The sequence below is a fragment of the Protopterus annectens genome, chromosome 12.part0 (genome assembly GCF_019279795.1).
Source record: "Protopterus annectens isolate FY-2018-M chromosome 12.part0, PAN1.0, whole genome shotgun sequence".
Taxonomy (NCBI): Eukaryota; Metazoa; Chordata; order Ceratodontiformes; family Protopteridae; genus Protopterus; species Protopterus annectens.
The window spans coordinates 149101106-149128419 of record NC_056746.1 but is presented as its reverse complement, the minus strand read 5'-3'; the positions used below and the strand labels follow the sequence as shown (position 1 = coordinate 149128419).

Genomic DNA, 27314 nt, shown 5'->3' with positions numbered 1-27314 from the left:
TGCTTTTGATCTCATGTGTAAAACAAATGCCTCTCTAATATAAGGTTGGTCTGGGGGTTGCACATTTTTCTAATTTTGTGCTTCAAACACTCGGGATATTCTCTTGATTCAGCCTGCACAATAACATGATGATTTTCCCCTTTACCTTCATATACTGCTGGTGCATATACAAATGAATGCTGTCTTTCAGTGGCCTCTGACCCTGCTATATTTAGTAAAATGAATGCCCTGGTGTGTGCATCTTTATCAGAATAAGCTGCTTGCACGAATATATCGTACTCTTGCTCAAATATTCTCCAATTGTCTGTAATACCCTGATCAAACACAAGTGGCGGCGGTTTGCGAACGCTGTCTGCCATATTAATACATCTTAGTGAAGACTTTTGCCAGTATGCACGAAAACACAGACATGTACATATGCCTAAAATGTATGCCCGTACTTGTAACTATGCCTAATAGCACAATAAGCCTCTGTATAACTGAACTTTGCGAAATATGTTTCCCAGGTACTGTAATACTCTTGAAATCACCTCTTATCAGTGTAAGAAACATTTCAAATAACTGCCTGTGCGAATAAACTGGGCAGAAGAATCTCAGAGTAAGAAACATTTCGAAGTAATTGCACTTTGAGAATAAACAGTACACAGCAAACTGAAATTTCCCCAAAATGGCTGTATTTTGCTATACAAATCTATATAGTGTAAGAAACACTCTGTAATGGTGGCACTCTGTCAACAGACACACGCAGTACAAGATACTTTTCGAAATGGCTGTATTTGACTGCACTTTATGAAATAGTGGCACCTTGCACACAACAAACTCTTCGGAATAAATGCACAATAATAAACACACACTGTAAGCACTTTTACACATTTTGAGATACTTCGAATAAGTCTAGTTATACTACTCAGAGCTCCAGTCAATGCGAAGTAGTAGTCGCCGCCAAAACACAGTAATTTGCCAAAAGACATGCAGTCACCTTGCTTTATTTATACTTAATGTGCCCTTTTTTGCCCTTTGTTATATTCGTTTTGGTCATTTAATCTCTTTCCATGCCCATTATATTTCCTTGTGCTCGTTTTACTTTGAACATACCCGTTTTGCAATTCTGAGGTAATTCTGAACCCTATATGTGCTTTTCTGATGCTCGTTTTATCAAATTTCTTAATTTTTATTATTTCACTTAATTAATACAATTTTTATGCTTTTTGTTTACTTAATAAATGTTTTTGTGCTATTTGTTTGCTTAGTAATAGATTTTGTGCCCTTGCAATGCTCTGTTTTTTTTTTTTTTATAAAATAAATAGTTTGTGCAAGTGTTCATTATCTTTAGTTCGTTTCTGGTCCTTTTTTGTACTCGGTTCACTTAGTTTACCTTCACTGTTAACTCTGTACCTCACGGCTCTGAAAAGCAGTCTCTGGAATCTCGGTTCCGACACCATGTTGCTCATCTAGTCAGGATGAAGTACACAAACATTGTGGGTTCTGTTCAAGCAGCTTTATTATATACAGACACAACCATATATACAAACTAGCTGTCTCATACATAGATGTTCACACTCTGGCTGCACTCACAAAATGGCATGGAAGTTATCATGAGCCTGCTATTTATACTGCAAGTTCAGGTCTTAGAAATGCTTCTTAAAGGTAGAACACATCTGTTATTCTACATAAGTTATAGTACAGAATAAGACTGAGCCATACCATCAATAAGACTGAGCCATACCATCGATGGGTAGAGGTAAGTTATAGTACAGAATAAGACTGAGCCTACCATCAATGAGTAGAGTAAGTTATAGTACAGAATAAGACTGAGCCTACCATCAGTGGGTAGAAGTAAGTTATAGTATAGAATAAGATTGAGCCATACCATCGATGGGTAGAGGTAAGTTCTAGTAAAGAACACGGCTGAGCCATACCAAAGCTGGGTAGAGGTAAATTATAGTACAGAATAAGACTGAGCTGTACCATTAATGGGTAGAGGTAGCAATCAATTCAGGAGTACACTGGCAGGCCTTTAGTACACTCTGGATGTTTAACCTCAGAGAAAATACTTTGTAAACATCTGAATAATTCACTGAGTGACCAGAAAATAAATGTTGTCTACTGGTAGGTCTCTGAATCAAGTGGTCAATACAATTAAAGCCCAAGTGGACTGAAGCACAACAGGCTCAGTAAGGTGTTGTTAGTGAACATTTGGTAATGATGGACACAATTTCAAATTCATGCAGACACAGTCTGCTTTGAGATCTTTTTATCTTGCTTACCTTCACCAAGGGTAACAGATATGCTGTCTTTCAGATAACACCTTTCCTGCATAATCAGTACTTTAAACTCCTCGAGGCATACAGCTTGTTTAGAAGAGCTTACCCTTCATTAAAGTTCTTAGATGTGATATCGTAATGATGACCAACTTCTCAGACATATTAAACAATTTGTTATACCATTCCTGGCTTGTAGCCAACGGCCAGAATTAGTGACCTGGCAGTATGAAGGTGCAGCAGGTACTACCCTGAAGTTCTGTCCATGGCAGAGTAGCCAGTTGGAGTTACTGACTGAAGCACTGCTCTCACATGCCACTGGTAGTCCATTCTTCTACACATTGTGAGTTTGTCATGATGCAACTAGTCCATTCAAAAATGAAGCAAGCAGCTGAGTGGTCTGGAAAGTTCAGGAAGTAAAATGCTCAGTAATGAGCTTCTTATTTATGTAAAAACCTGATTAGAGTACCCTATTCCAGTGGTGATTCTGGAGTGAAGCCACTAGTCAACTGTGCAGGATACAAGCATCTGATTAGCATTGCTGGAGCCTTCCTGTGTCCTGACAGAGTGCTCTTCAAACTATCTGGAGATATACAGAGCTAAGTATATTTTTCTGGCACTTCAGAGTTGTGTACTGTTAATTGTTGTTTGACTAATTTTATATCATTGCTGGCTGACTTCAGATTTGTGCACTGTTATTTTTGTTTCACTGTATAGTTTTTCAGATCTCTGCTGAATGTGTTAGTTTTCTCCTACCAACCCTCCCTATTCCTGTCTTGTTAAATTTGGAGGCTTTTGCAGTTGTCCGACCCCACTGTAGATTTGATCTGGGACAGTCCCTGCAGTCCCATCTCTTTACCTCATTCTAGCTAATGGACTCCTTCTGCACTTGTTTTCAGTCATTTGTAATTTAATTGCATTTTTTTAAACTGTTTGATCTAACATTGCTACATACTCAAGTGTACTAGCTTGCAATGCATTTGAATTGTTTTTACTGCTGTTTTAGCTACTTTTCTGTATGTGTATATATATATATATATATATATATATATATATATATATATATATATAAACAAAATCTAAGCCTGTTTCCTACCTTTCCTGCAACTGGTGTAGGCCAGATTCAGATTTGCTGTATCCAGGACTGTATGTAAGCTTCTGAGCCCCCCCCCCCCCAAACTTTCTGTGGGCTTTATCAGTGGGAGTGGTAAGCACTAGGTAACCTATCTACCACATAAGGAGTGGTTCTGGCCCAGAAATTGTAGTTATTGGCCGTTTGGGCAGTTTTTCCATCTCTCTCAACTTCCTGATTTAGAAGCCCGCATTTGCACTTGTTTCCCCCCTTTCCTGTAACTAGTTTAGTCCAGATACAGATTCTTAGTTTTAGCACGTGAATTTGCTTATTCATGATCATCACTTGTTCAGAACTTGTTGTAAGCACTAAATAACCTGCTAATTACTACAGCACTCAACCTTCCTCATTACCTAGAGGAAAACAGTTTTGGTACTTACTTTCCTCACTTGCTTAGAGAAAAACAGCTCTTGTACTCACTTTCCTCACTTATCTAGAGGAAAATAGTTTTTTATTCAGGCATGGCAAGGGTCAGCTCCCAGTGTTCTCTCCTGTCTATCTGATGAATATGGGCATCTTGGGGCAATGTAGAAATTGCCTCATGTACATAGACAACCCTCTCCTCCTACCACCCAACACTACAACCTGTGACAGATGCACTTATCTAGCCAAACTGGAGGTAACGCTCTCTCCAATCAAGACTGAACTTGACAGTCAAGAGGAGAAGGTAAACACTTGCACCACACCACACTCATCACATAGTCTCACTACATCTACACCACCAAAATCTACACATAGAAACACAAACACATTCGCGGAGGCTCTCAATAATAATCTGCTCAAGCAACAGAGACCTCCAAAGCAGAAATGCAAGCAACCTCCACCCCCCCAACACAAGCCAAATGACACATAGCTCGCAGACTCAGTGTGCCACTCAACCACAGCCAATAAGGCAAAATAACGTACCCAACACACTAGTCATAGCTGACTCTATAGTCAGGCACACTGATGTCCCACTCACCAGGCTAAACAAGGAGAAGGTTACTGACAGCTGCCTGTCAGGTGCCAAGATCCGCCACATAACCCACGCACTCAGGTCACTTCACAATAAATACAAATATGACTCTGTCATTGTCCATGTTGGTGTGAACAACCTGAGACGTACCTCCCTGGACTATATGAAAAGAGATATGGAAGAGCTCTCTGATCTTGTAGCCCAGGCAGGTATGACCCTAGCCCTGAGTAGCATTCTGCCATCACCCAGAATGATGCCGCAGTACAAGGACAAAATGATTGACTTCAACAATTGGCTAAGCTTCTGGTGTCATTCTAAAGGATCCAGTATCTGTCTGCCTGGGATGACATGGTCGACAGACCACAATGCTTTGCCAGAGATGGCCTGCACCTGTCACCCCTGGGATTCTGGATACTGGCTAAGGTTCTTGCCGCCCCTATAGTGTCTTTTTTAGGCCAGGTTCAAATGACAAATTCACCACTGTAACAGGAACAGGCAAGCAAAAACAGAGGGTGATGCTACTCAATCCTAGAAGTCTAAATCTCAAAATGCAATCACTCGAGGCACTCATTAAAATGGAGAACATTGATATCTGTGCAGTGACTGAGACCTGGTTCAAGGCTCCAGACAGCACCCCTGCACTACCAGGCTATAACTCATACCACACTTTTCGGCCATGTAACCTGGACTGGAACACCAAAGGTGGAGGTGTGTCCATATTCATTAAGGATATCCACACCTCCAGGCTAGTTGCTCATCATAATGCAGCTGAGGTTATCCAAGTGCAACTAACTCTAGGCAAAACTGCAACCCAAATTGTAGCTTGCTACAGATCCCACACCATGCCCCAGGATTCCCACTACTCTTTTCTTGATGTACTGGAAAATATTAGGGTTCAACCAAACACCCTAATAATGGGCAATTTCAACTACTCCACCATTAACTGGGAAAACTACTCATGTACCAACTCCTTCGCTCAACGCTTTCTGGAATTCATAAACTCCAATGCCCTGGATCAACTTATCCACACCCCCACCAGGGGCAACAATATCCCAGATCTAGTCATTACCAACATGGGTGACTGGTGTCCCACACCTGAAGTCAACACCTCATTGGTCCGATCCGACCATAAGCTAATTACCCTAGATATCCAATCCTGCCCCCACCCCATTAAGGAAACCATGGTAAAAATTTTTTCCAAAGCCAACTTCATGCTTCTTAAGACAGAAGTGGTGAACTTCATGACACCCATGCAGATGGACAATACAGAATCCTACACAACTGCACTTTATAAGCACTTACACGAGTACATGGATTGTGCTATCCCAAACAGAACCAAGACGCTATCCTCCATAAAATGGAACCCTGCCATAAACAAATTGTACAACAGAAGGAAGAAACTGTTGCAAAAGAGAGTAAAATCCCATGAGTGGAGGAGCTCCCTCGTCAGCCTTAGTAAGAAGCTGCGATCCCTGATAAAATCCTCCACAGCTAATTACGAAAACAAAATCGCCACGGATTCTAAAGACAACCACAAAGCATTCTATAGCTATGTCAAGAATCTCAATGGCAACACTCAGATCTGCTCTGAGTTACAGCACAATGGCACTAAATATACAGACCCAACTGATATTGCCAACATCCTGGCAGATAGGTTCAGTGCTAACTTTACCCCCCCTCTCACCCCCTAAAGAGCCCATCTCTATACTGGAAGAATGCAAAGTTCCTGTAATCACGGCTGCACAGGTAAAAACCACACTTTCAAAAGCCAAGAACACAGCATCCATGGGACCAGACAACATCCCAGGCTGCGTTCTACACAAACTACAGAACGAACTGGCACCCCACCTAAGTACCATGTTCAATCACAGCCTCACCTCAGGCTTTGTGCCTGATGAATGGCGCACAGCAACGGTTATCCCATTCCACAAGGGGGAAGCCACCACAGACCTCGGGAACGACCTTCCCATTAGCCTGATGAGCCTGGTCTGCAAGGCCATGGAACGTATCATCATGGAACTTATAAACAAAGACATTGGTAATCTCCAAACTCTGGACCCCACCCAGTTCAGGTTTGTAAAAGGCAGATCATGTCTCCTAAAACTGATAGACTTCTTTGAAGCAGTCACCAAAGCCGTAGACAAGGGTAAGGTGGTTCACACAGCCTATCTAGATCTTGCCAAGGCTTTCAACACCACTTCCCATTCAGGAATTATAGATAAACTCACTAAACTAGGTATAAATAACTGGCTCACTGACAGAACACACACTGTGAAAGTAGCAGACTCCAAATCCGACTTCAGACCAGTGACAAGTGGAGTACCACAAGGTTCAGTCCTGGGTCCTCTCCTGTTTGGTATCTACTTCTCTGAAGTACAGGCTAACATAGAAGGTCTTTGGCTAATGAAGTTCGCAGATGACTGCAAACTAGGAGCCATAATCGAAACTCCTAACAATGTGGACATCCTACAAAACGGCCTCACTGAGACAGATGCCTGGTGTCAAAGCCATGGTCTCAAGCTCAATGCCAAAAAGTGCATTGTCATCCCCTTTGGTAAATACTCTGTACCCATGAACTACAACATAGGAGGGTAGTATACTTAACACCGAAAGTGCGATAAGAGACCTTGGGACACAGATGGACAGTAGCCCTTTGATAATCACATTGCCACAGTAGTCAAGAAATCCTTCTACATGTCATACCTCATCACAAAAGGTTTCTCATCCAGAAAAAAAGAGGTCATTGTTGCCCTCTACTCATCTCTCATTAGACCCATTGTAGAGTACAATGCCCCTTTTGGTATGTACCTCACAAGACATCTACAACAACTGGAAAGGCCACAGAAATGCCTCACAAGAGAATTACCGCCTGCAAACAGATGTCCTACGCAGACTGTCTCAAAAAACTCCAGCTTTACTCCGTCGCATATCGCCTACTCAGAGGTGATCTCTGCCTAACATACAAAGCTATATCAAACCCAGAGCTGTTGGACATGCTCCACTTAAAGAAATCCCAATCCCTCCAAGCTACATGCTCTAGGGACCAATACCTTGTCACCACAATAAACACAAAATGTCGGAGGGATAGATTCCTGTCCCAGAGACTTCCCATACTCTGGAATAAACTACCTATCTATATCAAACAAAGCTCCTCATTAGCACTCTTCAAGAAAAATCTTGATGATTGGATGGGAAATAGGAAATTCACCCTGGGGATCACTTCTGTGGCTCTGCTCGACAGTGGCACAGGAAAATAATTTTCTTGGGTGACAAAAGCCAGGGTACCTTTTTGGCTGGGCTTGTAAAGGCCCCAGGGCCGATAGCCTAGTACCTACCTATGAACCTATGAAGTAAAAATGGTACATAATGAACCACAGACTTATGCAGAAGTCTAATTAGTACACTGTGATTCACTGCTTATGTGGAGAGAGAACAGTGGTGATACTAGTACTGAGCCTTGAGGCACTCCAGCTGTAAAGTGAACAGTAGGACAGAAACAGTTGTGACCTGATATTCTGAAGGTTCTATTAGGTATGTAATTTTTAAACATAGAAGTGACTTCTTGTAAAAACTCACAGTAAGAAATTCTGAAAAATATGATCATGGCTGTTTTGAAAGCGTTTTTTAGGTACAGGAATATCACATCTGATATAGTATACTGCTCAGAAAGCAATGACAAATGCAATCAGTCTCTACAAACTAAAAAGCGTGCTAAAGAAAATGACTTCAGACATCCCAGTCATGTCAGTATTTGACTATGACTGCAACTCATGTAATATAAGGCCCAAGAACAAGAGATGGGTGACCAAAACAATGCCAGCACCCTGTATGTAACTACTGATGGAAGAACGAAAACCTTATTACATACAACAGAAGTTTAACTTCACTACATAATGGCAAGTCTGCTCATGTACAATAAAACTTATCGAAGCATTTTCATATTAAAAAATATAGTGTTTGAAATGGATAAGTTCTGAAGTACAATGCAGGAGGAAAGTGCAGTTGAACAAATTGCACTTGGCCATAACCATACATGTCTGAATTGCTGCAGTAGCTTTTAGGCTACAAGGGTTGTTTCCCTGCCCAGGGAATAACTCTGGCTTCCTACTATAGCCTAACTCTGACTGCTGACTCACTAGTCCAAAGGAAGGAAACCATTAGTCAGAGTAAATATTTCTTCTGGACTTTCTTGCACATACAGAGAGACAGAGACAGAGAGAGAGAGAGAGAGAGACAGACAGAGAACGCCTAACAATCCTGAAAAAGAAGAAAGAAAACAGACTAACAAAGAAACATAAAGCACAGAACACAAAGAACTCTATTTTACACCCAAACTATAAATATATACAAGACTAGGGGGGTGGAGGGTGCGCTACTATTGCAGCAGTGAGGAATTCTAAAATCTACTGTTGTGCAACTTAAACAACTGTACTATGTTCATCATTCCCGCTGCTTTAGTATGGATAAGTGCACCTTAAACAACTGTACCATGTTCATAATTCCTGCTGCTTTAGTATGGATAAGTGCACCTTAAACAACTGTACCGTGTTCATCATTCTCGCTGCTTTAGTATGGATAAGTGCAACTTAAACAACTGTACCACGTTCATCATTCCTGCTGCTTTAGTATGGATAAGTGCACCTTAAACAACTGTACCATGTTCATCATTCCCGCTGCTTTAGTATGGATAAGTGCACCTTAAACAACTGTACTATGTTCATCATTCCCGCTGCTTTAGCAGCCTTTACTCTATGTGGGTTGATAAACCAAATCCCATCCAGCCTGTGAGGAGGAAGGATATGGATCAAGTACCCCTGGAGAATGGTCAGAGCAAAGATCTCCCTGGACCTTGAAAGCTGCCTGCGCATGTAAGGAGTATGTGGAATCCTCTCTCTACGGTTCGGAGGGTTAGGACAGAACACAGAGACTGATGGCCTAACTCAAAAAAAAAAAAAACTCTGAAACAACCTTAAGCATGAATGATGGATTTCTTCTTACTAATACAGATCCCAAAAGCAGACCAAATGGGGCTTATCAACCAAGAGACTTTGCAACTCAGACACTCCTCTTGCAAATCTCAAAGCAAAGAGAACAATTTCCCAGGTTCAGATGGAGATGTGATTAACTTCTTCAGCAGAAAGTTAAGGCCTCAGGAAGGAACTACCTGTTTGCAAGGTGATCTCAGGTGAAATATTTCTATCAGAAACTGTTTTATTAAGAAAACATTGAAGATAGAGAAGGATCTATGGGCAGACATTCTGAAGTGGCTGCAAGAAGTACCTTGCCAAAGTAGAAGAAAGGCAAGATTCTAGTAACTCACACAAGCATCTGAGGACAAATGGTCTAATCACAGATAGGGTCCTCGTTATTAGGTAGGCACCAACCAGGCTTATCTTCCAAGTGCCAAGATGAAATCCTGCTACTAGAAAATCTTGTCTCCTGTAGTACCTGATGCACATCCTCCAAAAACTGGTACCTAAAAAGTAACGGAATCCAGGCAGATAATTTAAAATGTTTCAGATTGGGGTGCATCAAACTCTCTCATCCTGTGTGAAGAGATCCAGATAGTGAGGAAGTTTGTGGCAATTACCTTGGCCAATTCCAGAAAAGGGAGATCTAATAATGTCTGGGCCAAAAGGGGGTCACCACAAATATTTTTGGAGAGTTCTTCTGAATCTTCATTAGAAAGAATAGGAATGCATAAAGAAACATTCCCCTGCAAGGGAATGAAGAAAAAACTATTAAGTCATCTGTTTTGAAAGGAGGCCAGCATGTCTGTTTCAGATGCTCCCAGAAATGGATCAATACCTGGAAGACCCCCTCATTCAAACTGCATTTGTGAGGGTCTGTCCTGTTCCTGCTCAGTATCTCTACCACTATGTTTTCTTCTAATAGAATGTAATACGCTTGGAGGGTTAAAACATGTTAAAGAGCTAACTCATCATAGCTAGCCTGTAAACATCAGGAGAGGTCCAGGGGGAGCACAGATGATGAAGGGCTTAAAAGACATGTATGACAGCCCACCTCGCTTTCAAAATTCAATGCCTGTGTCTGTCTGTAGAATCCAACAGACCCTGCACCTTTACCCTCGCAGGAACTGCCTCCCAAGGAAATTCTGAGGTGTCTGTAGTTACACATTGACTTGGACAGGGGGAAATGTAAATGTAAATGTATTTGTAATTTTCATCAGTGCAGTTCCATTAATACAAAGCTCAAGACAGGTATCTGAAAATCTAAATGATGCAGTTGCTGGGTCCACTTGATTTTTAGATAACAGACAATCTTTCTCATGTAGAACCTTGCAAGAGAAATCATAAAAATCATAGATGCCATGATCCCCAGAATTCACTGAAACTGTCTGGTTGAAGTCCGAGACTGGACTGAGAAGCTCAGAAGGGTTTCTAGATGAAACTCTACCTTCTCCTGCAACAAAAACATTTGCTGTAAAAGCGTCTATGGGTACAATCTGGTATGAAGTGGTCAAAGAGTATTTCTGAATGTTCATCTGGAATCCCACACTAGTCAGAAGAGTTTAAACTCTTGCAAAGGACTCTAGACATCTAGGAGAAGACTATGCAAAGATAAGCAAGTCACCCAAATAAGGAAAAAAATGAATGCAATTTAGACTACTATAAGTTATGACTGGAGTAAGACACTTTGTAAACATGACTGAAGCAGCAGTAACCCAAAGTGTAATGCAAAGAACTGATCATGTGACCCAAACCCACAAATTCAGAGATTTTTTAGGTCCCATGTTATCCTAAAGCTTCCCCTGGAGAATAAGAGGCAACAGATTGTTGTCGGGCGGCGCAGTGGTGCAGCGGTTAATGCTGTCGCCTCACAGCAAGAGGTTCTCCGGTTCGATTCTCGGCTGGGGTGCCTTCTGTGTGGAGTTTGCATGTTCTCCCTGCGTTCGCATGGGTTTCGTCTGGGTACTCCGGTTTCCTCCCACATTCTAAAGACATGCTTCTGGAGCATTTCTCCCCGGGCCTCCGCTGAAAACAGGATCTGTGGAACCTAGTCGGACTTTCCCGGTCAACAAATGTTAAATAAATAAATAAATAAAAGATTGTGAAGGGTCAACATCTTTAACATTGGAATTTACCCATACTGAAATGGGAAAGAAAGATTTAAAACCTGTCTCAAAATTTCTCTGTTTGATGCCAGAGGCATTCTGTAAAGCCCTTGCCCCTCACATAGATGACACTGGTTATGTGGCTCAGAGGGTGAGCAAAGCTGAAGAGCTTGAGGAAAACATTCTGTCTGGTTCAAAGGATAGGGGAGGAACTCCCATGAAAGGAGGTTGTTGTATCCAGTGCCAAGTGTATCTCTCCTGAACCACCTCTAAATCCCCATGAGTTCCATTACATTTTGTTGCCAAAGGTGAGTGAACAGAGCCAGTTTCTGGCACATGTTTAAAGAGATTGAGACAGATGAGGGGGGGGGGGCATGGTAGCATAACCTTTTTAAGGCTAGCCATTCATGCCCCATAGGTTCATAGGTGTGTACTAGGCTAATGAAACTCTGAAACCTTCATGAGCCTAGCCCATAAAAGTGCCCTGGCATCCTGCCACCCGACATTAGCTTCCAGTGCTTCTATCCAGCAGAGCCACTGGAGTGATCCCAAGGTGAACTTTTTGTTATCCATCCACTCATCGAGATTTCTCCTGAAGAAGGCCAGCGAGGCACTCTGCTTGACATGAATAGGAAACTTGTTCCAGAATAAGGGCAGTCTATGAGTGACAAACCTGTCCCTCCAGCATGTTCTGTTGATTGTGGTAATGAGGTTGAGATCTCTGGAGCATGCAGTGCAGAGGGATTGGGATTTCTTTAGGTGTAGCATTTCTAGCAGGGCTGGGTTGGGCATGACTTTGCAAGTCAAACAGAGATCACCTCTAAGTAGATGATGATAAGAGACAGAGAATAGCTGAGGTTTCTTGGGTCTGTCCATGTAGGACACGTGTTTAAGGCCTAGGATCCTCTTTGTGAGGTACTTCTGTGGCCTCTCCAGCTGTTGGAGGTGTCTGGTGAGGTACATGCCAAATAGGGCGTTATACTCGATGATTGGTTTAATGAGGGATAAGTAGAGAGAGATGATGACCTCTTTCTTCCTGGATGCAAAACCCTTAGTTATATGTGCCACATAGAAGGACTTTCTGACCACAGTGGCAATGTGGTGGTTGAAGGAGAGGTTGCTGTCAACCTGGGTGCCCCGATCTCTTATAACACCTTCAGTGTTCAGTGGGCTCCTATCAACATGGTAATTAGTGGAAACTGAGTTTTTACCAAAGGGAATGATAATGCATTTTTTGGCATTAAGCTTAAGGCCATGGCTCCAACACCAGTCACTGGTGTCAGTGACGCCTTTCTGTAGGATGTCTGCATCACTTTGGGAGTTGATAATGGCTCCCAACTTGCAGTCATCTGTGAACTTGGTCAGCCAGAGTCCCTCTGTGTTGGCCTGGACATCTGAGAGGTAGATGCCAAACAAGAGAGGACCCAGGTCTGATCCCTGTGGGACTCCACTCATGACTGGTCAGCAGTCAAATTTGGAATCCACTACTTTCGCTCTGTGGATTCTGTCTGTGAGCTAGTTTGCAATCCACTTAGTGATATACCGGTTGATGCCTAGTTTGGTGAGTTTATCAATAATTCCTGAGTGAGGAATGGTATCAAAGACCTTGGTAGGCTGTATGCACTGCCTTACCCTCATCAACAGCCTTGGTGACTAACTCGAAGAAGTTAACCAGGTTAAGCAGGCAGGATCTCCCTTTAACAAAGCCAAACTGCGTGGGGTCTAGAGTTTGGAGAATACCTATATCCTTGTTAAACAGGTTCATGATGATACGCTCCATAGCTTTACATATCAGACTTGTCAAGCTAATGGGGGTATAATTCCCAGCGTCTGTTGTCTCTCTCCCTTTATGGAGAGGGATGACTGTAGCAGTGCACCATTTGGTAAGGACAAAGCCTGAGGTAAGGCTGTGACTGAACAGGGCACACAGATGTGGTGCCAGTTCATTTTATAGTTCATGTAGAACACAGCCAGGGATATCATCAGGATACTGTAGTCTTGGCCTTGGACAATGCAGCTCTGACCTTTGCTGTGGAAATGCTGGGTAGCTGGTATTCTTCTGGTAATGTGATTGGGCCTTTGGGGGGGAAGAAGTAAAGTTAGCACTGAATCTGTCAGGTAGTATGTTGGCAATATCTGTTGGCTCAGTGTAGGAGGTACCATTGTGCAATAACTCAGAGCAAATCTGGTTATTACCATGGAGGTTCCTGATATAATTATAGAAGGCTTTGTGGTTGTTTTTAGTGTCTGCCACAATTCTGCCTTCATAGCTGGCTTTAGAGGATTTGATAACGCATCTCAACTTTTTGTTGAGGCTAATGAGGGAGTTTTTCCAGTCTTGGGAATTCACCCTTTTCTGCAACAGTTTCTTCTTTCTGTTGTAGAGTTCACTGATAGCTGCTGACCGCCAGATTGGCTTCCTTGTTTTGCAGGAGAGTGCCTTGGTTCTGTTGGGTATGGCTAGTTCCATGCATTTATGTACGTGTGTGTTCGTACAGTGCATTGGTGTATGAGTCCGCAGTTATGCAGCTATTTTCCACTGGCATGGGTGCCGTGAAGTTAGCCACCTCTGTTTTTAGGAGCCCAAAGTCAGCTTTGGAGAAGTTTTTCAAAGTGGTCACCTTTACGGAGGGTGTGGGTGAGATGTACATTTCCATGGTGATTAGTTTGTGGTCGGATCTAACCAGGGAGGAATTGACTGTTGGTATAGAGCAACAGTCGCCCATGTTAGTGATAACCAGGTCAAGGATGTCACTTCCTCTAGTGGGGGTCACGATGAGCTGGTCCAGGGCATTGGAACTGATAAATTCCAGAAAGTGCTGGGCCAGTGCATTGGTACAGGAGTAGTTTTCCCAATTGATGGAGGGCTAGTTGAAGTCTCCTAGCTGGACCTTGATAGATTCCAGGGTGCTTAGGAACGTGGAGTGGGAGTCTAAGGACATGTTTGGGGTCCTATAGCAGGCTATGACCTGAAGCACAGTCTTGCTCAATGTTAGTTGTACCTGAAGTATCTCAGATGCATTATGCTTGGCTACAAGTCTGCAGGTGTGTAGATCCTTTATGAATATGGAGACACTACCGCCTTTGGAGTTTCTGGCCATGTTCCGGGGCCGAAAGGTGTGGAATGAGTTGTAGCCTGGAAGTGCAGGGGTGTTTTCTGCCTCTTTAAACCAGGTCCCCGTTACAGCACAAATGTCGACTTTCTCCATTTTGAGGAGCGCTTCGAATGAGTGCATCTTGAGATTTAGACTTCTAGAATTCAGCAGCATGACCCTCAGATTGTACTTGTTTATAGTTGTTGCGGTGGAAATTTGGTCTTTGGAACACTGCGTAAAAAAGGCACTATAGGGGTGGCAAGAGCCTTAGCCAGTACCTGGAATCCCTAGGCTGACAGATGCAAGCCATCTCTGGCAAAGCATTGAGGTCTGCCAATCATGTCATCCCATGCAGACAGATACTGGATCCCCTTAGAATGACACCAGAAACTTAGCCAATTGTTGAAGTCAATCATTTTCTGCTTGTAGGATACTGCACAGGGCTAGGGTCATACCTGCCTGGGCCACATAATCAGAGAGGTCTATCATGCCTCTTTTCATGTAGTCCAGGGAGGTGCGTCTCAGGTCATTTGCACCCATATGGACAACGACTGAGTCATACTTATACTTACTGTGGAGTGACCTGAGTACATATGTTATATGGTGGATCCTGGCACCTTATAGATGATTGACTGTCACCTTCGTGTTCAACCTAGTGAGAGGGACATCTGTGTGCCTCACTAATGAGTCTCCTATGATTAGTATGTTGGGCAAGGTGTTTTGCCTTAAGGGCTTAGGGTGAGGAGCTATGTGTTCTGTGGTTGGTGGTGTGTTGTTGTGGTGGCCAACTGCGCTTCCACCTTGGAGGTCTCTGCTGTTTGGGTACATTTCTATTGAGAGCCTCTGCGAAGGTGGGTGTGTGGTTTGTGTTTCTATGTGCAAGTTGTGCTGGTGAGTGTTCTGGAGGGCTATGTGTTCCATGTGGTGTGGTGCAAGTGTTGACCTTCTCCTCTTGATCAGCTAGCCTGGTCTTGGCTGGAGAGTGCATAGCTTCCAATTTGGTGGTATAAGTGCATCTCTCACAAGTCGGAGTGTTAGGAGGTAAGAGGAGAGGGTTGTCTGTGTACATGAGGCAGTTGCTACACTGCTTCAGAATGTCGAAGTGCACCAGGTTAGGAGGAGAAAGCACAGGAAATTGCCCTTTAATCATGTCATTAGGGGTGGTCATAACTAATAAGTACTGGTGCTGTTACTGTGTAAAACAACTAGTGCTGATAGCACCTAGGTGTACTACAATAATTACTACCAAAGCCTTTTGAAGCGATTAAGCTATTTGAAGTGCAAGAGAGAAAAGATCTAAGGGAAAAATTGAACAGCAGACTTTCTGGCACTGGTAATAATCTGCCTCAGCTCAGCGGCACTGAGGGAAGTCTTCTAGCTTATCAGTAAAAGTGGTAAGCTCTAGGTAGCCTATCTATTACAAGAGGAGTGGTTTCTAGCCCAGAATTTGTAGTTTATTGGCCGTTTGGGCAGTTTTTCCATGCCATTCTTCTCAAATGGTCTAGAATGGCTTTGGTATATACCTATACATTATGGCACCTACAATCTGCCCTTATCCATACGAGACACACAGAACAAGCCAGGGGTGAATTTGTGATTTCCCATACATTGGTCCAATTTGTGTTTGGATAGGCTTAGGGAAGAGCTCTGTTTCACACGAATGGGTAGTCTGTTCCAGAGAATGGGTAATCTCTGAGTCACATACCTGTCCCTCCAACATGTTTTGTTTATGTCACAAACAAGGTTTAGAGCCTTAGATTGAGTAACTCTAGTTCTGTTTGTTTTGTAAATGTGTAGAAGATCCATCAGGGCTGGACTGATGAATGTCTTCTAGGTTACGCATAGATAGCCCCTCAGTAATCTGTAGGAGGCCGAGTACAGGGATAGGGGTTGAAGCTGTCCACATAGGACATATTATTTACATATTTCTGGAAAGGTTTCTGTTTGTTATTGTTCCATTCTTGCAATCTCCATCTGTTTCTCAGGCCTTGAAGGAGGGTATGGGGATATTTGAAAAGGCCTGAAAACTTCTGGAAACTCAATAAACTAATTTCCTCTTTCATCAAATTGTTTGTGGACCTGAGTCGTTGATAGGCCAAATAAAACCTTTTTCTTTTAAGTTGAATTCCAAAACCCAGACTTTATTACAACAGAAAACTTCTGAATTCATAACCAGGCATATCTCCTCAAACAGTAACAGAAGCAGCGGCTCTAGACACCAAATATGCACAATCATATACATTTAAGGCATGTTTAGTTAATTAGAGAAGTGAAAACAATTTTTTGAGATTGGCATGAGTTTCCACATATGGGACTGACAATTAAGAACTCTATATGCCCAAGTGGAAGAATAGAAAAAAAATCCTAATACCAAATCTGTCCCAAAACCTTCAATTATATATCCTTAGGGAAAGGAACTAAGAAGAGAAAACAAGTACTTGTTAGTTAACTTAGTGAAGCCTATCTGTTTTTATAGGGAGTTCAGCGGCCATCTACTGCTCTTGTGAAGGCTCTGGGCTGTTTCTTCACAAGTGGCAAGAAAGTACCAGAGATTTTCCGAATTCTGATTTTCTGTCCTCAGGGCAGTCCAATCAGCAGTCACACTGGAAGTGTGGGAGGAAGCCAGAGCTTTTAGAAGCTGGCCAGTTGTATCTTGTCCTGGGCAAGACACAACCTATGTAGCCTAAAGGCTACTGCAACAGTGGGAAGGATGAACATATGTCTTGTTCCTCCAGTATACAAACGTGTGTGTATATGTGCACGAAGAACTCAATGATAATGCAGTAAAGAGACCATACTTTTTTGTATAACATTATGCAAAATTTTCTGTCCAAGTCTGAAGTCCCACCTAAAAAAAGGACAATATTTAGGTGGGCATAGTTCAAATAAAGGAATATAATTCAACAAATTTACTGAAACACAAATATACAAAATGGAAAAGAGGCTGTAATACAAACCACAAGTCATAAGCGGAAAGGTTAAGGAAGTTATGCTCATATATGCAGAAATTCAGCACTTATACAACATGATTAATTACTATTTCTCAGAGGTGGCAGTTAATACTTTAACAGCCCTCTTTGCAAATTAGGCACAGACAGTTCTGGATTCAGTATAAATGGTGAGCACAGGGATGCTGGTAAAATGGAATATGGGGAAATTTAGAATGAATGTTTAGTGCAAAACACTGCTAAGAAGACAACATAAATTGTACATAATCTAGACAGTGGTAAAGACAATATACAGATGCAAAACACTAGGGGGACAAAGATCTCACCATTCAGTAATGCTCTCCACTATCTAACTGCAATGTGCTACTTCAGCTGAGACCTCCACAGCAGTGTGCAATTCTTAAAGTTCTAAACAGAGCAAAAGATCACAGGAAGCTGAACGTAGCTATATGTGGTCTAGAGATTATAATGTTTAAACTGGCATAACAGACAAGTTCTGCTTTTCCTAAAGTATGATGACTTCTCTTGGTGAGTCCACTTCCTGGAATATGGAAATGAACAAGTAACCTTCAAATCAGGAAAAATAAGGTACATTTCTATAACACACTCACACACACACACACACACACACACACACACACACACACACACACACACACACACACACACACACACACACACACACAACATGCAGTAATGAATCATTAAAAACACTCCTGAGAAGTACTGCAGAGTACATTTCCTGAGCAAGCTCACCTCAGGAAAGCTCTGTGCTTTAGTAAGACATGAGAAACAATACAAAAATATCACTAAGAGGAACACATCTTCAAAGGAGTTATTAGGCCCATTTCTGTTTACTGCCCAAGCCATTATTACCAAATTGTACCTTCTGATCCCCTAAGCAACAGGCTGCAAATACTGCTGCAGTTATTATGTTATGCTACCTCTACTATTAAATTGTGCAAGACAATAAAATAAAAAGAAATAATAATTATTGAGGAATATGAGATGCAGTGTCAGTGAAGTATCAGTGTACTTACACACCTGGTTTTACTTGAAGTTCGGTAAACCTGAAGACTACGACTGGAGAGCTCAATTCATCTTCAACCTTATAAACAGAAAAGAACAGAACTTAGGGTTTACTTTCTAATTTTATGAACATTAAAATAATTAAAACACACTGAAAACTATAAGGCAATGTTATGTTGCCTATCAAGCCTGCAAATTGTTAACTTAAAGGTGTTATGACAACTTAAAAACTCAACAAGTAAAAGAAACAAGTCCATGTGTTCGCTGTCTAAAGTCATGACAACAGAATTCCTATTTATCATTTTTATTATTGGCTTTTTCTCTGCTTACTAAAGGTTTGTGTGTTGTCGACTCACAGCAAGACGTTGTCCGTTCGATTCTCAGCTAAAGCGTCTTATGTGGGGAGATAGGCGTGATGGGGCGCACCTTCATTGAAAGTTGTGCGTCAGGGCTGGTAACTTGGCACGTAAAAATCTTCTACCAATCATTAGCGGACCGGAGTTCCGATGTGGCGACCCCTGACCGGGATAAGCCGAAAGACACAAACAAACAAACTAAAGGTTTGTACTTTACATGGTGTAGAATGTCTCACTGGGATGTGCAGTTTCTGCAACGTGAGCCCTCTACATGTTGCTGCAGTTTAACTTGGCTCTAAAATAAAGCTGACAAATGAAGTTGAAACATCACAGCTAGCAGAGCTTACTCTTCTTCGTATGAACACTGCAATCTGAAATAACAGCTTTAGGAGTTAAAGCAATTTACAAAATCAGAAACTTTCACCTAACCCTTTTTGTAAACGTATTTAGAATTCCCTGTTGGAAATTTGCAGTCACTTAACTCATCCTGTTATTTCAGATCCTGCTAAGTCTCTAGAATACTACTGGGATTTGATGAGCACCACCAAACTCTGGAGAGCACTTCTTACTAGACACCTGTAAGACCTGTTTGAACATGACTAATGAATTCCACTCACTGCATGATTTACTAAGCATATGTTTATTATAGTAAAAACTGATGACATGGGTGTGGTATATTGAAGATTTACCCACACCTGGTGTGGTTTAATCACGAGGATGAAGCCCAAGTGATTAAACAAAAGCAGCAGTGGGTAAATCTTCAATATACCACACCACAAAGTTGGTTATTGCTATTACATGATGACATTATTTAAGAAAACAATTACTTTTCTTAGACAATCTCTTTGTATAATGCAGCCGTGGTGGCCTTCTGCTTTTCACTTGATATCCTGGAACACTGTTGATGTACTGCGCATGTGCAGTACATTGTTGATGTACAGCGCATGCGTATGGGACTAACGTTCCTACGCTTTTGCAGTACACCAGTGCTGTGTGAAGAAGCAATGGACAAAGGAATATATCCGTTGCTCTTTTTCTAACTTAAAAAAAAAAGGAAAAGAAAGAGAAACCAGGAGGCTTTTAACATACAGGAGAGACGGGATGGAGAAAGTAAAAGGATAATCAAGTACTTTTATTTAATTTTATATAACATACCTGATTATCTTTTTATTTTTCTATGTGCCATCTCCGTCGATCAATTTGGTCTCCAGTTTTGTGAGCTTATTTAAAAAAAATTAAATTAAAATACATTTTTTTTTACTGCATATATTAATGGAAAAAAGTCTGGGTGACCAGACCTTTTTCCACTCGTATATGCTCGAATTTACAACGGGCATGCTGACTAGCATGCTACTTTTTGAATAGTAATGGACAATCATTGTATAATATAGTTTTTTTGCACTGGTAAGATGTTTGGAGTCTAACTTCAAATGGGAGTATACATCTAATCTAGTGATACACAGAAATTAAAGACTTCCTTTCCTAGCCAAAACCTAGCTCTCTTCTTGCTCAACACCAGGATAAGCTATATCCCTAAATGTGAACAAATACCTCTTTAAACCTTACATCTCCTTACTCTCTCTTACAGTGGTTACAGACTGTGTCAGAAGCAATGAAAAAAGTTGTGGCCTGATGAAAGAAACCTTGAGTAAAGCCGCTAATGCATTTACTTTACTAGAAAAGTGGAGATGCACACCATGAGATCCAGAGTGTCTGAAAACTGTACTAACTGCTTCTGTGGTGACCACTAGATCCTGCGCATTTAGAGATGATCTGCAAAAACGCTGGATCCTGTGCTACAGAAAAGTGCCAGAGGCACTGTTCGCCATCTGACTCAGCCCCAAGTAAGAACTTGATAAGCTGGAACGTGAATAACACCTAGGATGGCTAAAGTGCAATTCTTTAGGGAATGTGACTGTTTTTATAAAGATTGCTTATAGAGTGCAATCAAAATAAAGTCTGTGAGTCAAATCTTCTGGAAAGGGGTTAGGAAGGACATTCTCAAAATTCATTGTATTAATTTGGGCAGGAGCTTCCAAGATGGATGCACACTGATCAACAGATTGATTAGACCTCTCCCACTGTGAAAACTGAGAAACTGTTACAAAAAAGCCTGTAAAGGTTGTCAATATGGGTAAAAAGTACAGTTGTGTACCTACCATAAATGTAGATGTTCGAGTGTATTCACTGTTGCAGTCATTACAATTGGGTTATCCTGCTGGCAGGCTACCCGCAGTCGGCCTGAGTTCCAAAGTCTAGGTCCGGCGTCAGTTACTGTCACCCCTTCCCTGACGTCAGTGCGCCAGGGGTATACAAGATGCAGCCAACGCCATTTTCTTCAGTTTTTCTTGCCCCAGATGTCAGGTGCCCCTAAAATGGTAGGCTAAATTATGCCAATAAGCATGCATGCACAAAAAACAACTTTTCCTTCATCTACAAGAAAATACACCACATAGGTTGTACAGAGTAGGAAAGCACAGTTAGGTTCCAGCAAAGAAAAAAGGGGGATGGTGGGAGGGCAACCTGGACTGCAACAGTGAATACACTTGAACATCTACATTTATGGTAGGTATACAACTCTACTATGTTCATTGTGTTTCACTGTTGCAGTCATTACAATTGGGTTGAATCCCAAAGCTAAGGTTGGGAGGCTGGAGCTAAATAGGATTAGGAGTGGCTATAAGGCCCTGCAGTGGCAAAGCCTGCCCTGGATTTAGAGTAGAGAGGTAAGTGATAGTGCTTTGTAAAGGTATGCACTGAACTCACTGAACTCCAAGTTGCAGCCTCTAAGATGTCTTTGGTCAGTACTCCTCTGAGGAAGGCTGCTGAAGTGGCTGCTGCTCTGGTTGAATGTGGCTTAATGCCCTTAGGCACTGATTTGCCATGCTGTGAAATAGCAGAAACAAATGCAATGGCCTATCCACTTTGAAATAGTTTGTTTAGAGATAGGCTTTCCTTGTGATGCTGCAGCATATGCCACTAGAAGTTGGTCAGTCTTTCTGAAAGCTTTAGTTCTGTTCAAGTAGAAGCGTAGCTGTCTGTGAATGTCCAAAGAATGCAGAATTCTCTCACCCTTATTCTGTGAGTTAGGATAGAAGGTAGGCAAATTAATTGTTTGGTTTAGGGCCCCACTGGACACTACCTTAGGCATAAATGTAGGGTTTGTCCTCAGCGAAACCCTGTCAGGATGGAAAATGATAAAAGGTTCCTTAGCCATGCGTGACTGTAACTCTGAGACTCTTCTAGCGGAGGTTATTGCTAGGAGCAGAGCTGTTTTCCAGGATAAGAATTTTATGTCAGCTGCAGAGGCTGGCTCAAATGGAGGCAGTGTGAGTTTTTCCAAGACATAGTTGAGGTCCCATGCAGGTATTGGTGTTCTCCTTGGAAGTCTTATGTTTCTGGCCCCTCTGAGGTACTGCCTCAGTAACGGATGAGAAAAGATAGGTGGTTCTGTATTGTAATGAGCTGAAATGGCAGAAGCATGAATTTTAATTGATGAAAAAGAAAGGCCTTTTTCCAGCATCTCAGTTAAGTATTGCAAAATCTGAGGAATATTTGGAACAATCGTGTCAATACCTTGTGCTTGGTTCCAAGCACAGACTCTCTTCCATTTGTCTGCATAAGATTTTCTGGTGCTAGGCCTCCTGGCCTCCAAAATAACATCCATCACTGCTTTAGAGAGAGGTGTGTCTTGAGAGGCTATATTACCTGCCATGCCGCCAGGCTTAAGGCTTTGAGTTGGCTGTGCAGTATCTGGCTGTCTTGTTGGGTCAATAAGTGAGGAATTTGAGGTAATGCCCAGGCTGGGCAGTGAGACAAGCTCTTCAGGATTGGGTACCAGTGCTGGCGGGGCCAGTCTGGGGCAATCAGTATCATTTTTGGTTTCTCTTGTCTGACCTTGAGGAGTACCTTAGAGAGGAGAGGCAGAGGAGGAAAGGCATATACTGTTAGATTTTTCCAGCTGAAAGATAGAGCATCCACTTTCCATGCTTGCTTGTGATAAGTCCTTGTGCAGAATCTTTGTAGTTGGTAGTTGTGAGGGGGAGGCAAATAGGTCTATGTCCGGGCATCCCCAGGTCCTTGTTATCATGCTGAAGACTTGTGTATCCAATTTCCACTCGTGGAGATCCATTAGGTTTCTGCTTAGTTCGTCTGCCAGAGTATTTTTCCTTCCTGGCAGGAATTGAGCTTGCAGATGTACTTGGTATGTCAATGCTGTGTGCCACAAATTCATGGCTAGCCTGCACAGGGGGAAGGAATGTGTGCCTCCCTGCTTGTTTATGTACCACGACTGTAGTATTGTCCATCTTTATTAGTAGTTGTGCTGGATGAAGTTGATCCTTGAAGGCTGTTAGGGCATTCTGAACAGCTAGCATCTCCTTTTGATTGATATGTAGATGCATTTGACTTGCGGACCATGTGACCTGAATACATCTTCCTGCCATATGGGCCCCCCAGGCATAATCTGATGTATCTGTTGTCAATGTCTGCCTGGCTTTGGGTAAGGTGAATGGCAGTCCCGTGTTGTGGTGACAGGCTTTTGCCCACCATCAAACCTCCTGTTGCAGGCAGGGAATGAGGGTAATTATTGCTTCCAGGCAATGTTGGGTCCAAACACTTTTTAGATACCAGTGAAGTTTCCTCATATGCAGTCTTGCATATGGAATTAGCAGAATGCAGGATACCATGAAACCCAAGGCCTGCAGAATATTTCTTGCAGATAACTGGGTCTTTGTTGCCAACATTTTGAAATAGGTAGTCAGTTGTCTGTGTTTGTCTGGCATGAGATAAGCCATCTGGGCAGTTGTATTTAAGCTTGCACCCAGGAATATTATCTCTTGAGAGGGAACGAGTTTTGATTTCTTCTCGTTTACTGTGTACCCTAGACTTGCCAGTAATCCTTTTACAAATGCCAGATGCTGTAGTAGAATGTCCTTGTTCTCCGCTTGAATAAGGCAGTCATCCAAGTAAGGATATATTTGTATTCTTCTTTGTCTGCAAAATGCAATTACTGGTGCCAGGTACTTTGTGAAGACCCTAGGCGCAGTAGATAAGCCAAAGGGCAGTGCAGAGAATTGGTAGTGCATTGAGCCAGCTTTGAATCTGAGGTATCTTCTGCATGTTTGTCTGATTTGGACATGCAGGTATGTCTCTTTTAGGTCTAAAGTCACAAGCCAAGCCTTCTTGCCCATCATGGGCAGAAGCTGCTGTAGAGTCAACATTTTGAATTTTGGAATATCCAGGTATGTGTTTAGAATAGATAGGTCCAGTATTGGTCTCCAGCCTTTGTCTTTTCTGGGTACCAAGAACAGTCTTGAATAGAATCCGTGGCCCTACTCTTGTTGTGGTACTTGTTGAATGGCCCTCATGTCCATGAGGGATGAAACTTGTTTTTGTGCCTCTGCCCATTGACTGAGTGGTAAGTCTGGCATACCGTTTTGCCTTGGCAGGGTGTGAAAGTGGAACCTGTAGCCTTGTGAAACTATATTTAGAACCCATCTGTCCTGGGTGATCATGTGCCAATTTTGTGTAAATAGTGCTAGCTTTCCCCCCAAAGGGGCTGTCAAAAAATAAGTGCTTGGTGCTGGAAGTAGAAAGTCATTGAGTCTGTTTCCTCTATGGTAAAGAAGAGAATGAAGTCCAAACCGAAAATGGATTTTATTGCAAAAACAAACACAAGAACAACGATTGACCAAGGTTTTGTCCTAGCATACGGACTTCTTCAGAATAATGATGCCTGCATAAAGCCACACTTTATATCTGAAGGCTCATACACGTAATAAATTAATTAATCAAGAAAAATTAGCCAACAATCAATTAAATATTAAGGTAAATTCCGAGAATAAATTCATGATAAAAACATAAAATGTGAATACTAATCATTCATGGAATTTTTTGGAGAGGGTAAAGGCTTTTAAATTTAACAACAACATTACATTTCTTACCATTGATGTTTGTAATTTATTTTCGGTCATTCCACATGATACTGGATTAACTTGGTTAGAACACCAGTTGATGGCAACAGGTATTTTCGAGCAAGACCAAATTCGTTCTCTTCTTTACCTTCTTGGGTTTTTCTGGTTCCTGGTCGGGTCTGTTTCCTGTATGGCTGTGATTTTTCCTCTCCGTTCTTGGAGGTAGAAGCACCCCATTGTTTAGGCCTGTATGAGCCTTGGGGCTGTGATCTGCCTCTCGGGCATCTGTATCTGCCCCTTTGTGGTGTGACACTGGAAAGGACCAATTTTTTGTAGGCCAGTTCCTGCTAAATCTGGGAGGCTGTACCTGCAAGAAATCCTTGACTGTTTGCATAGATTTATCCTTGTCCTCAATTTTCTTCAACACCTCTTCTGCTTTAGCACCAAACAAAGTATCATGCTGTAAAGGAGCGTCTGATAGTTTTGCTTTAACATGATCAGACAAATTTTGTTCTTTTAACCAAGCATGCCTCCTAATGACAGAACCTGTAACAGCGGCCCTGCAGGAGGCCTCAAGAGAATCAAAACCACATTGCAAAGTATGCTTTCCAACTTGTTCAGCTGCATGAAATAAATCCTGCATTTCTTTATCGTCTGCACATTCAGCATTTGCTCATACTTAAGCATATGAAATTGGCAATTTAAAGCTCTTACAGCCAGGGTAGTAGCGGTATAAATCTTTTTGCCCCATCTGTCTAGGGCCCTAGAATCCTTATCAGAAGGGATAGGGTTTTTTGCAGTAGAAGCCTTGACCCCTTTGGGACCCTGAGAGATGGTTTCTGGGTCAGCTGCAGGGTTCTTATAGAAAAATTTATGTGAATCAGGAACCCTGTAGTATCTGTCTGGCTTAACAGGGGCTGGTGGTAAAGAGTCTGGAGAAAAACTGGACTCTGTAAATACATCATCTACAATGTCTAAAACGGGTGGGATTAGCAAGGGGCCTGTGCTGGGGTAATAAAAGGAAATCTCTGAGCCTTTTCTTGGATTCTGAGTAATCTTGGCTCTCCCAGTGGAAATGCTCCCTCACAGAATGCAGTGTTTCCCCAAAAGAATAATCCTCAGGAGGAGAGGCTGAAGGGATAGATTCTTCAGCATCAGAATCCTCATAGGGAGCAATAGAGTAATCCTGTTCAGAGGAGGAATCAGAGGAAATGGAAACCTGGTCTGAAGATTCATATTCTAACTCTTGCCTAGGCCTCTTTTCAGGAGGGGGATGGGAACCCCTGATCAAAGTAATAAGGTCTTCGGCCATTTTAAGCATCTGTTTTTTAGGCATGGAGGTCTGTCCAGGTGAATGCTGTACTTGTTTCTTTGTCTTTAGAGCTGCTTTACTCTTTGTCTTTGTAGCTGAAGTAGGTTTCACATATAACTGTGTAGGCCTGAAAGCACCCTCAGAAGCTGATGCCTGCTCAGCGGCTCCGGACCCATCTGAGAGAATAGTTTCCGAGTGTCCAATACCTTGAGTTTCTAGAGGCCCAGTCGGCTCCACGTGGGAGTCGGAAGCGGCCTGTGACTCTGAGGTAACGGGCGTCAGGGGCTGCGAAAGCGCCTCACTGAAAACCGGCGACAGGCCTAGAAGAAGCCTTGTCGTTGGTTTTGGATCTCGGATGGCTGTCCTTTTCTTTTTCTTTTCGTGTTTTATAAACTCCGGTAGTCGGCTGATCCGACGGCATTATATAATTAAATCTTCTGCCAAAGTAATGAAATGCAAAATTGTACCAACACTTAATAGTGCGTTGGTTAAATCTAGCACAAAACCGACAACTAGCAATGTTATGGTCTGGGCCTAGGCAAGGAATACAGTAAGAATGAAAATCCTTATGAGGTATTTGCTTCTCACAAGAAATACAGTTAGTAACTTTTTCTGACATCGGTCAGGAGCAAGAAAAAAGTTTCCCCAATGGGGTACTTAGCTTTAATGAAGACTTTGGATCTGAAGTTCAAATTTCAAAACTTCAGGAGTCGGCCAACCGGCACTTGTGAACTGCTTTTGCTTTGGGCACCGCGCGGCAAGAAAGACTAAAGAAAATGGCATCGGCTGCATCTTATATACCCCTGGCGCACTGACGTCAGGGAAGAGGCGACAGCAACTGATGCCGGACCTAGACTTTGGAACTCAGGCCGACTGCGGGTAGCCTGCCAGCAGGATAACCCAATTGTAATGACTGCAACAGTGAAACACAATGAACATCTGAGTTACTGGCTAGTAATTACACTGCCTGGATGCCAGCAATAAAGTCATTTGAAGAAAGCAAGAGAAACTCAACTAAAAAAGAAGAAAAGCTTTGGCTGGGAAGAAGCTCACAGCTGATCAGCTAAATCCAGCTTAAGTATCAGCTTTAGTACAAGAGATGGCTTCCAGTAATTTAGAGGAAAAATCAACTACACTGAGGTGTTTAACAGAAGTGAAACACTGAAGTAATATATAAAATCAAATGATAAAACACTGGAAAAATATAACAATTAAGTAGCTAGTTCAATGAACTGA

The 27314-nt window shown here is 42.2% G+C and overlaps 1 protein-coding gene across 2 annotated transcripts in view; it reads right to left on the bottom strand.

Annotated features, from left to right (window-relative positions):
* PDXDC1 (pyridoxal dependent decarboxylase domain containing 1) overlaps window positions 1–27314 on the bottom strand; it is a 674140-nt gene that overhangs the window by 198791 nt on the left and 448035 nt on the right. For both annotated transcript variants that reach the window (XM_044089172.1, XM_044089173.1), the window contains one exon: window positions 18511–18574. In XM_044089172.1, the coding sequence (XP_043945107.1) occupies window positions 18511–18574 (64 nt within the window). The remainder of the gene's footprint in view (window positions 1–18510; window positions 18575–27314) is intronic.